The sequence below is a fragment of the Neophocaena asiaeorientalis genome, unplaced genomic scaffold (genome assembly GCF_003031525.2).
Source record: "Neophocaena asiaeorientalis asiaeorientalis breed wild unplaced genomic scaffold, Neophocaena_asiaeorientalis_V1.1 scaffold131, whole genome shotgun sequence".
NCBI classification, from domain to species: Eukaryota; Metazoa; Chordata; class Mammalia; order Artiodactyla; family Phocoenidae; genus Neophocaena; species Neophocaena asiaeorientalis.
The window spans coordinates 743,978-755,224 of NW_020173201.1; the positions used below are offsets into that span (position 1 = coordinate 743,978).

The 11,247-nt window shown below is 37.4% G+C and overlaps 1 protein-coding gene across 8 annotated transcripts in view; it reads right to left on the reverse strand.

The window, feature by feature from the left end:
• Positions 1-720: 720 nt before the first annotated feature.
• Positions 721-11,247, reverse strand: part of LOC112399582 (lipase member K-like) — a 46,745-nt gene continuing 36,218 nt past the window's right edge. For 6 of the 8 annotated variants that reach the window (XM_024744826.1, XM_024744825.1, XM_024744824.1 and 3 more), the window contains 5 exons: positions 10,428-10,582; positions 9,560-9,706; positions 7,647-7,718; positions 5,092-5,163; positions 721-1,562 (listed from right to left, as the gene is read on the reverse strand). In XM_024744826.1, coding sequence (XP_024600594.1) covers positions 1,323-1,562; positions 5,092-5,163; positions 7,647-7,718; positions 9,560-9,706; positions 10,428-10,582 — 686 coding nt within the window. In that variant the 3' untranslated portion in view covers positions 721-1,322. The remainder of the gene's footprint in view (positions 1,563-5,091; positions 5,164-7,646; positions 7,719-9,559; positions 9,707-10,427; positions 10,583-11,247) is intronic. The other 2 variants (XM_024744829.1, XM_024744827.1) reach the window with 1 other exon arrangement.

An 11,247-nucleotide genomic window follows, 5' to 3' on the forward strand; every position in this document is an offset into this window, starting at 1 on the left:
GGTGATGTACCTTGAGACTCCTACTGAAAATAAATTATAAATTAAGATAGAATATTTTTAAGATGTAGGAATAAAAACAAGAAAACCCTACCTGATTAAGAAATATAATGTTGTAGGGGGGAGTGACCCAGATAGCAGAGTAGGAAGACCCTGAGCTCTACTCTTCCCATGGGCACACCAAAATACAACTATTTATAGAACAACTGTCAATGATAATGACCTGAAAGCTACCAGAAAATATTTTCCACAAATAAAGATATAAAAAAGGAACAAGACAGGAAGGAGGGGTGAAGATGCAGTATAGTCAAGGCCTGCACCCCTGGGTAGAGGACCCACTTAAAAATACACTAAAAATATATTAAGAGGGTAAATCTCACGTTGTGTCCTTACTACAATAATAAGAAAGAAAGAAAAAAGAAAGAAAGAAAGAAAGAAAGAAAAAGATGAAAGAAAGAAAGAAAGAGAAAGAAAGGAGGAAGAAAGGAAGAAAGAAGGAAATGCAAAATTGACTCTTAGACAAACACTGAGAGAATGGAGTATTAGCAATCTGCAGAACAAGAAATATTCAAGGAAGTTCATCATGACAAGAGAAATAAGACACAGGGAAATAATGGAAATAAGAAACTGGGTTTCTCAAGCTTCTAACCAGAGATACAATAATAATAATGATATTCATAATAACTTATTATTAATAGTAGTAGCTTATTACCATTGCGGATAACAAATTACCACAAATTTAGTGGTTTAAAACAACATATATTTATTATCTCACTTTCCATGGGTCAGTAGTCCAAGCATGGCATAGCTAGGTCCTCTGTTCAGGGTCTTACCAGGCTGCAATCCAGGTATTAGACAGACTGCTTTCTCAACTGGAGGCTTTACTAGGAAAGAATGGGCTTCCAAGCTCATCCTGGTTTTAGGCAGAATTAATTTTCTCATAGGTGTATGACTGAGAGTCCCAATCTTTTGCAGGTTATCAGCTGGAGGCCACCTGCAGATCCTAGAAGTCACACACAGTTCCTTCCCATGTGGGTTTCCTCAACATATCTGTTTGCCTTTTCAAGCCAACAAGGAGAATCTCTTGCACCAGTCTACTAAGATGGATTCTTATATAATAGAATGTCATCAGTGGGTGACATCCCATCACCTTTGCCAATTCTCTTGTCTAGAAACAAGTCTCAGGTCCCTCCCACACTCAAGGGGAGAGGATTACACAAATTCATGGACAGTGGGAGGTGAAAATTATTGGAGGGGTCACCTTAGGATCTGTGTGCCACATTCTTATGACAAAAACCCGCTTCCTTAGAGAAAGGAAAGTGTATTTAATTTTGCAAACATTCCTCCATCAATCTAATTAGGTCTTGGTAAACTTCATAGGGTGCATCCTGTCCGAGGTAAAAATCCACATGATTGTAGTGTGGAATCAACTTGAAATAGATAAGCCTGGTAATTTTAGGAAGTAAATTCTCAACATCTTTGAGATCAGCCACAGGGTCCTGTCCACCGCTCCACACTGCTGTTGGAACTTCCATCTTAGAAACGTTGTATAGGGGAGGTGTACGCTAAATAAAATTGAAGAGAGAGAAAAATAGTTTTCACAGAAAACCACACTATAGAAGTAACGTTAACTGTCAGTTGTTAAGCAAGTTCTTCAAATGCTAAAAATGTGCAATTAGGACATACTTAATGATACATAAATATTAACATGTTAAAAATACTTGAAAGTACTTTTGTGCAATAATATGAATTGTGGATTTAAAAAAGACAACCATTATATTCCTGATTTTCACTTTTGGGAAAAAAGAAAAGGATCCCAGAGGAAGAGAGGCTCTCATTTCTATGGGGGACCATCTTTCTAGTAGCACTTAGGTTGAGAGTGTATCCATTTCAAACAAAATATTGGATAGAATAAATATAATACCCCTTCTTATATGCAGAAATCTGGGCTCAGGGGAGTTAGTAACACTTGAGAAGACTCTTTAGGGGGCATTGAGACTAATGTACAAAAAGACATTTGAAAATAATGTTTAAAAGGAGCCAGCCCGTTACAGAGAAATAGAGTGACTATGATGCTAATCCCCTGGCAAGTTTCCCTTCTTTCTGGTAACACAACCTTTCTTGTGCTGATTCAACAAATCCCAAAACCCCAGTTCCAGTGTGGTCCAGGGTGATCAGTCCTGGTCAATTAGTCCTTCATTCTTCTGGCCGCAGTATAATGGTATGAGCGATGGGCACATTACTAAAATTGGGTTAGAGTTCTCTCAGGAACTTTTTACCAGAGCTATTGAGAAAATATTGCCATTTTCTTTGAGTTTGCAGTTAAAAAAAGCTTCATGAGCTAGGTACACACCATTACCATTGTACTACTATCTTGGAAATAGCCTAAGAATGGAAACAGCATATGCAAGCAGAATTGAAAGAGACTGAGAGGGAGAGGGAAAGAGAGAGCCTGAGAACGGTATATAAGTTCCTAGCTATTGTGCGTTTACCACTATACCTTTTATTTCAGTAAAACTAAAACATTTTTTAAAAATATAAAATAAAGTTGATTTCTACTACTTACAATGGAAAGAGTTGCATATTCTATGGACTAAATTGTGTTCCCCTCAAATTCATATGTTGAAACCCTAACCCCAAGGTGATTGTATTTGGAGACAAGGCTTTTAGGAAGTAATTAAGGTTAAATGAGGTCATAAGGTTTGAGTCCCAATCCAATAGGATTTGTGGCCTTATAAGAAGGGGAAGAGAGAGAGATTAATGTCTCTCTCTCTCTCTCTCTCTCTCGTCAACCACAGAGAGGAAAGGCTATGTGGATACACATGAGGAAGGTGGCTTTCTGCAGTCCAGGAAGAGAGCCCTCACTAGGACCTGACTGTGTTGGCACATTGATCTCGGACTTCCAGCTTCCAGAACTCTTAGAAATAAATTTCTGTTGTTTAAACCACTCAGTCTATGGGATTTTTTATGGTAGCCCAAGGAGATTAATACACCATAGTTAATTTTGGCAGCAAGACTAGGAAGAAAAGGTAACATGGACCAGGTTATAAATCCTTAGGAAACAGTAACTTTGGCCAGGGAAAGGTTTCTAAGAGGACTAGAAATGTGCCTGGGGGAGACCCCTGACTCGGTGACTCTGCACCTTGAGTTCTCCTAGTAGAGAGATATGAGGCACAGTGCATTGGTATAGTCATTCCACATTTCACTGTCACTGGATGGGTCTTTGCATTACCAAATATATCAAGTATAATTCCCCTACCCTGTAATACTGGGAGGCCTTGGACCTGGGCTTAGGAGCAACTGGTAAATGGGAATGTGTAGCTATGAGAAGGCAATGTGAAGGGCAAAGAAGGAAATGAGTGCAGATTAGCACTGAACAGTAGTGCGCTTGAGGGAAGGGTGAACTCAGAAAAGCCTGGTGCAAGGCCCCAGTGCAAAAGTGCAACTGATGAAAAAAGAGGCATGTTCTTCCTGACTTGACAGTTTTCTCAGCAGAATAATGCAAAGCATAAATATTCAAATGCAAGGATAGAGAGACATAAAAATAGAAAAACAACACAGCACAGAGTGGCAAAAATATTAGCAAGTTTTAAGGCACAAGTGGGTCTCAGGGGCCTCTGAAATGAGAATACATTTACTGCAATAATTTAATACCCTGCTAAGAATGAATGGGGGAGCCCAGAAGATGGCAAAGCAAAAATGAACATCAAGATCAAGATCCAAATGATATATGGTGGCCTTTGGCCAAGAAATAATTTTTTTACTTTCTTAGTTTTATAGGATTGGTGATTATATTGGTAATCACACCTGCCTAATTTATGGGCCTCTTACTTACAGTTGTGACAAAGGTTACTGATGTTTAAAACTTGTATATTGTTCACCCTCAGTCTGTTTTAGGTTTTCTTTTTTTCCCCGAAAGTTCCAAGCAAAAGATTCATATTTGAACCTGAATGGCCATGTATTTTGATAGAATCTGCAAGCACAGTGACGAAGTTAATACTTGTGATTCAACTCTCATTCAAATAGGTATTTGAGTCTTACAGGGTAAGATCATCATCTAAAAAGTTTTTCTTAAAGCAACTATATACTCTTGCTAGGACAAGGAATTGGTTAATTACAAGAGTAAATAGTACTTTGACACAGTGTGTGAGTTTGTGTGTGTGGGCACACACCACCGCACACACATATAACTATAGCAGTTTAGGAGAAAAATCAGATTTTTCACACTAGTTGAAATTATGCATTTTCACTATTGTAGTTATTATGGTGGCACTGAAATTGATTTTTTAAGCTTCCAGATTTCCGTCCATATCCTTGATTTGAAAAACCCATGTATCTTTGATGACTATGTGTTTAATTTAAGCTCAGTCTATCAGCAAGAAGCCAAAGCCATCATTGGATTTCCTTACATACTGAAAAAAAAAAAATAATAATAACAACAACACCTATTTGCTTTAATATAGAGTTTTTGCTCCAAAAGTTTTCATGTATAATGTCAAGAAATATTTTGACATATCATTATCTGGCAGATAGGACTGCTTCTCCCTACAGGTGATATTCCTGTCTGGAATATCTCTAATAATTCATGTACTTTTAAAAAATGACTAGTAAATGACATCCCAAAGAATTATTAGGAAAATGTTAGTTCATTTTATGAGAGACAGTTAAGAAGCCAGAGAATATGCTCCAGAAACAAAATTATGTATCTTTAATTCTTTCTTTAAAATATGGTCTTAATTAAGTGCTGAGAATTTTTATTTTTTGAAAAGGAATAAGTGTAGTGGAAGAAGAACGGACTTTTGACCCATGAACTCCTGTGTCATATTCTGGTTCTTTATAAGCTAAATAATTTTGACAATTTACCTAAAACTCTCTGAGCTTCTGGAAAAATAGAGACAATAATATTTACCTTGGAAGGTCATTCTGAGGATCAAAAATAAAGTTATGGCACATGGTAAGAACCCAATAAGCAACATCTGATCTATACAAAATATCTGGCATAGTGAATGGGGCCTAGTAGGTGCTTGATGAGTAGATACTATTTTTTAAATTCATTTGCAGTATGCAATTGTTTGATTATTGTTGATATTATACCTGGTGGAAGTGCCTCATGTTCTGATCAGGGTTTCCCCAATCAAAAGCTTGGAACTGACCAGAATTAACAGCCTATAATAAGATAAAAATAATAAACATGTTAAAATGATGCAAGAAAACAACATACATTTAAAGACAGTTAACAAAAAATTTACAAAATGGTTTGACATAATGTCCCACTCTTTAGCACATGAGCTAAAAGTCAATAAAGTTTAGTAAGTCAAATAATAAGAATGATAAAAATTGATACTAATTCATGGAACTGACTTACAATCCTTTCTTCCCCTCTATACTTTTCCAACAAAAATCCTCAAGCAGTGACGGCTTTAAATATTACAATGTTGTATACATAGAAAATGTTTGAAAGATGCTAAATTGAATGATTCTTGAATATCCTGGCTTCAGGAATTTATATATATTTATTTTTAAAAGGCACCAACTATACACTTCCTACCTTAAAAAATGACTGCTGTTATTATTTTAAAACTTTATGCCATATCATCCTTGTCAGATGGTCTAGGATATTATGATTATATTCCTTATTCTTAAACATTTTTGTTACTTTTGAAAGGAATGCTCACTCAATGTCAGATGGTCTAGGATATTATGATTATATTCCTTATTATATTCCTTATTCTTAAACATTTTTGTTACTTTTGAAAGGAATGCTCACTCAAAGAACACCCTCAGGGCTTTCTGAGGTATAGCCTCTGTCTGTCTGTCTCCTGTCTGTAGAGCCAAGCAGCCCGCCATGTTGTCAGTAATATGGCCATGGACTGAGTGTCTGAGACAGCGTATGTAACCTGTTTTCATTTTAAATTTTAGACTTCAGATATTAGAGTAGAAGCATTAATACTTCTAGGGGATCCTTTTTCTGTTATTTGCTACCCATGTTGGATTGAGGAGACAGATAATTTTTACCTTTACCTCAAGCACTTCATTAAATTATTCTCAGACTACTCCAAGGATTTATTTTCTCCCTTAACTTGAATCTCAGATTTTTTTTGACATTGATTTCGTTCTGATTTTATGTTTGAAATGGTTCTCATTGTGATTTATATTGACAGAGGCAGTAGTCTGCAGCTGTTGAAATTCTGTAGGTTTTCAGCAATGAGAGGCAATAGAGTGTACAAGTTAGGAACTTGGGTTCTAGCATCAAACAGACCTTGTTTGAATCCAAGCTTAATGGATTATTAAGTCTGTGATCCAGGCAAGATATATATCTTCTCTAAACCTATTGTCTCATCTGTGCAATGGAAATGACAATAACATTCTTCTTATAGGGTTGTGAAGATTAAATATGGTCATGCATAAAAAGCATGTGGTCCCTGGGAATGGTCAAGAAATCATTCTTTTTATTAATATTACTACCATCATCACTATCATCATCATCCGTGCCTTAGCTCTCTACATAACTTATGACCAAATGTTTTATCTCCCCATGCCCAGTTATTTCTATTCTGAAGAGAACTTTCTGTCAAAGAAGAGATATCTTTAAGAAGAGTCAGCTGTGAGATGTGTAAAGGGTTGGTTATGACATCTGTAGAATGGGAATATCAATGCCTTCATTGAAAGATTGTTATGAGAATTCATAAGAAAGAATGAGACAGAATTAAATCGTATATTTGGACAACAAGGACACATAATAAGTGCTCAATAAATGTGAAATTGAAGTTGTATTTCCTGGAAAGGCATGCTTATCAGATTCTACCTGTCTCCTCACCAGTAGGAGGCTCTGTGTCCAGAATATCTTTCTTCCTGTAGGAACTTGAAGGCTTATCTTCTGGGCGTGGAACTCTTTAAAGAATTTCAGAAATCCTCAACCAGTATTTCAGACTATCTATAGCAGTGATTCTCAACTTTAAAGCATGGAACAAATTTATCAGGGTGTAGGTTAAAATTCAAATTCCTAGGGATCTCAGATCCCTATTAAATGTTTTAAAGTATTTAAAACTCAAAATGTGTAATTAAATATTAAAACTTTGGGAAGACCTTTCCCCCCATACACACACTCATACATACTTGGCTCAGAAAGCTATACCAACAGAATTTGACTTGCCAAGTATTGAGTAATATAGTAACAAAAAAACCCATAACCCTTAAACTGAGAGTAAAAACAGAAACAATCTATTTTAATCTCTCTCTAACATTTAATTTCCTCTGAATTAAGCAATATTTCCACACTCTGAAATCGCCCATATCCCAAGTAGAGGATAAACAGATCTTTTTGGAATAGCCTGTATCATGTTGTATAAAGCTCATTCTATGCTAATGATTTCGCAAAAGAGGAAACACAAGCTTTTCCTGAAAAAGGCAATTCAGAGTAATCTAAAGGTCAGAATTTAGTCAGAATACCTGGGAACCCAAACACCAGATACAGAGGACATGGAGAATAGACAGGAGTAAAGGAAATCAACATGAGTTGATGCTGATTCCAGAAACATCCACCTGACAGTAGCAGAACCTGCAAAACCCTGCAGTGAGCTCTCTTGGGAGTGCTCCTCAGGGATCTTGCAGAGATATCTTGTGTCATATCAGCAACAGGGAGCATGTACCTGGGCCCAGTGCAGCATATTCTGAACAGATGTTCCCGCAGGGCTTTGTGACAAATAAACGTCTAAGCGACTCTGAAAAGTAAAAAGATTCTTACCTGAAGGCTAATCATATAATCACACCACAAGTAAATCTGAGTATTGTTTTCTCTCTCTTTCTCTCCTCTCTCTCTCAAGGAATAAACATGTACCATACCCTCTAAAGACATTAACCAAAGAAGAAGTCCGTCTTTAAGAACTTTTTTCTCCCTCATTTCCATACTTCTGTCCTGGGCAGTATCTTTGTAAAGCCCACAGAGGACATCCTGCTGGTCAAAGACAAAAGGTAATGTACCTTTTCTTTCCAGCCTCACCTCAGACAGGTCTAAGAATATAGACAGTCAAGAGATAAAATCCCCAGTGATCTTCTCCTTCACCCTGTGATAAGTCCTAAGGGACATTCCCAGAAAGTTGTTCATCATGAAAGATTGAGAACAGATCTGAATGTTTTATCATGCCTTCTTAAAAATTTGGTAAATGTTCTGCAGGACTCTTTGACAGTTTGTGGGACATAATCCATCCAGTATTTAAACCTCTATTAATGATTAGATTTCTTTTTGAATCAAAAAAATCTTGATTTTTAAATATTTCCAACAGCATTTTGTTTGCTTTAGTATACAAAAGAGTTATTTTCCACCAGAGTATCTGAAACATCTTGGAACTTTAAAAAATATAGCTACTTATGAGCTACCCAAACCTATGAAACAATACCAAAATCTCTAGGGTTGAGTTCTGGACATGTGTAATTTTTGAAAGCTCTACAAACTCTACTTATGTAGCCCTAGTTATGCTCCACTAAAGTAAACATCCTTGCAGGCACTCTAATATTCTATAATCCAGTCCACAACAGCGAGAGAAAATGGGCAATCTGACTATATAAATGTACAATGAGGGCATCCAACGAATGTTCTAGGATGTCATTTTGTGAAGTCTTTCTTTAGCAAACTCTTAGGCCATGTTGAGAGGATGTTTTTTGAAGTTGTCTCTATTGAGTTTGCTTAAAGATCTTTTTACTTAGCTCTACACGATACACTTCCATCTAAGTGAAAGGCAAGCATGGTTTCCCTAGTAAATTGAGAAAGTAAGAAAGTCATGTGAAAGGCAGTGGCTAAGGCATGCTTTGCATAAACAGCCTTTTATAAATCTTGCTTGAAATCAAGGAAAATATTAATCACCACTATCCACTGAGGGAGGCAAGGCTCTAGACAGAAGTCCGGAGACCAACTTCAACTTTGTCCCACCCCTGGTTTCAAACCTGTCTCCACTCTAGCTGGAGACAGTAGCTTCGTCTTTTTCTCCCTCCCACCCTTCGGATCAGTTAGAGGTAGCTAAGAAAGGAAAGGCTCTCAGTGAAGCTGGAAAGGACTTGATAAGAACCCCAACAATTATCCCTCTCCATATCACTTGAACGGTGAGTCTGTAGCTGTTATTGAAGAGCCATTCCTTTACCCCTTTGGATAAAAGACATAAGTCGTTCACAAAATGACTATGTCCAAATCACCTATGAAAGTAGAAAATTGGTTAAAAATTACATGGCTGGGCTCACTCCCTGAAATTCTACGTCAGTATGTCTGAGATAGGGCTCAGGCATAGCAAGATAAATTTCAAAACCATAGCCTAAGTGAAGGACTCTTTAATGGTGGCACTTTGTCCAACAACAAGAATTGGTGAGACTTTTCAGTGGCAGAGACTTCTCAAATCCTCCCATTAAAGCAGGTGGACTCTCAGCTTTGGTTGGAAGCCGTAAACATGCTAGCTACATTCCAGGAGACAAAAAGGAGACTTTGAAATGTGGTTTCCATGCAATTTAGAATGAACTCTCCTTACCTCTGTGCAACAAAACAATTGCTTTCCTGGATCTGACTGCTTACACGTACCATGTTTAAGTTTTTGGGGTCAAATCCACTCCAAGTAAATAGAAAGTTGCTGCAAATATGATGAAATATCTTCCGGTTGCACACCTTGGTGGCAATGAATCGGTCAAAAAATTTGTGAGGATAGAACATCTTGTCACCAAACAACATCTGCAAGATCGATTTAAGATACCATCAAGCTTTTTCCCAAGATCTTTTACTTGGAGTGTTTTTTGGGACTTCCCCTAAAAAACTAGTCCCCATAGGAAATTGGTAAGCCTTTGGAGTCAGGGTTGCCTTGGTTTGATTCTAGACTCTGTCCCTTATACCTTAGGAAAGTATTTAATTTCTATTATCCTGAATTTCTTCAACTATAAAATAGAAAATTAATATGCACTAAGTAGAACTGCTGTGTAGATAATAGGTCACATTTAAAACGCACTAGTGCAGAGGGGAGTAGGCAAAATAGTGGAGTAGGAAGACCCTGAGTTCATTTCTACCCACAGGCACCCTAAAATCACATGCTGTGATCTCAACTACTACACTATACTGTCCCTGATAAACTAGGGGGCACCAGAGAGAAATTTAACCTACTAGATTAAACCAATCAATCAATCAAATCAGCTCTTGCTGTATCTGTGACTGAGGAATGACATGAGAGACAAGCCTCTAAGTTAAAAATGAAGACAGCAGAGTAGAATGGCAGCAGAGTGAGCACCCTGAACCCTGTTGGCAAAATTGTACATCATCAGTAAACCTACATGTGTACCTCGAGCATTCCTAGATGTTTGTAAAATGTTATTTGTCTCAAGCTGTCTTCTCTTGAAATCAATGGAAATAGGGCTAGTTTTAGTTACTACAGATTTAAACTTGGGGGAAAGTTGTTACATACCTTGATTACTTTTCTGGAAAGAGTTGTTAATTTTTTTATAGGAGTTTGGGTGTATTTCACAGTGGTGACTGGAGCCAATGCAAAAAATATCTTAATCCTTTTAGCCAGCTCTGGATTAGTAGAGAATGCTATGAAAGCTGAAAGGGAAGAAGATACTAATTCATAGATTTAGAACAATTCTTAATTCATTTTAAATTATAGTAAAAGTAGTTATATTTAAAAAATAAAACAAAGAAACTCAGAGTAAGTACCATTTTTAGGGAAGGATTTTTAAATTTCTGAAGGTGGAACTGGCTAATTCAGAATAAAGTGAGTTTACTGTCCCTGAAGGATGCAAATCTACTTATAGAGAATGTTGCAGAAAGGGTTCAAACATACAGTGTGGGGGCTTCCCTGGTGGCGCAGTGGTCGAGAGTCCGCCTGCCGATGCAACGGACACGGGTTCGTGCCCCGGTCTGGGAAGATCCCACATGCCGCGGAGCGGCTGGGCCCGTGAGCCATGGCCACTGAGCTTGCGCGTCCGGAGCCTGTTGCTCCGCAACGGGAGATGCCACAACAGTGAGAGGCCCACGTACCGCAAAAAATAAAAAAATGATAACATACAGTGTGGGGCATGTCTAGGTAAACTCCAAGGGCCATTCGAGCTTGACGATAGTCTTTGTTATCAGACAAAACTGGGCTATAATTTTGGCTTCCCATTTGCTAGCTATGTGAAAACTTGGGCAACTTAACCTCCCCTGTGTAAGTCTCAGTTTTCTCTATCTATAAATATGGAAAATAGAATCCTTTTAGAATAATTCTTTTGAAGGTTAGATTTTAT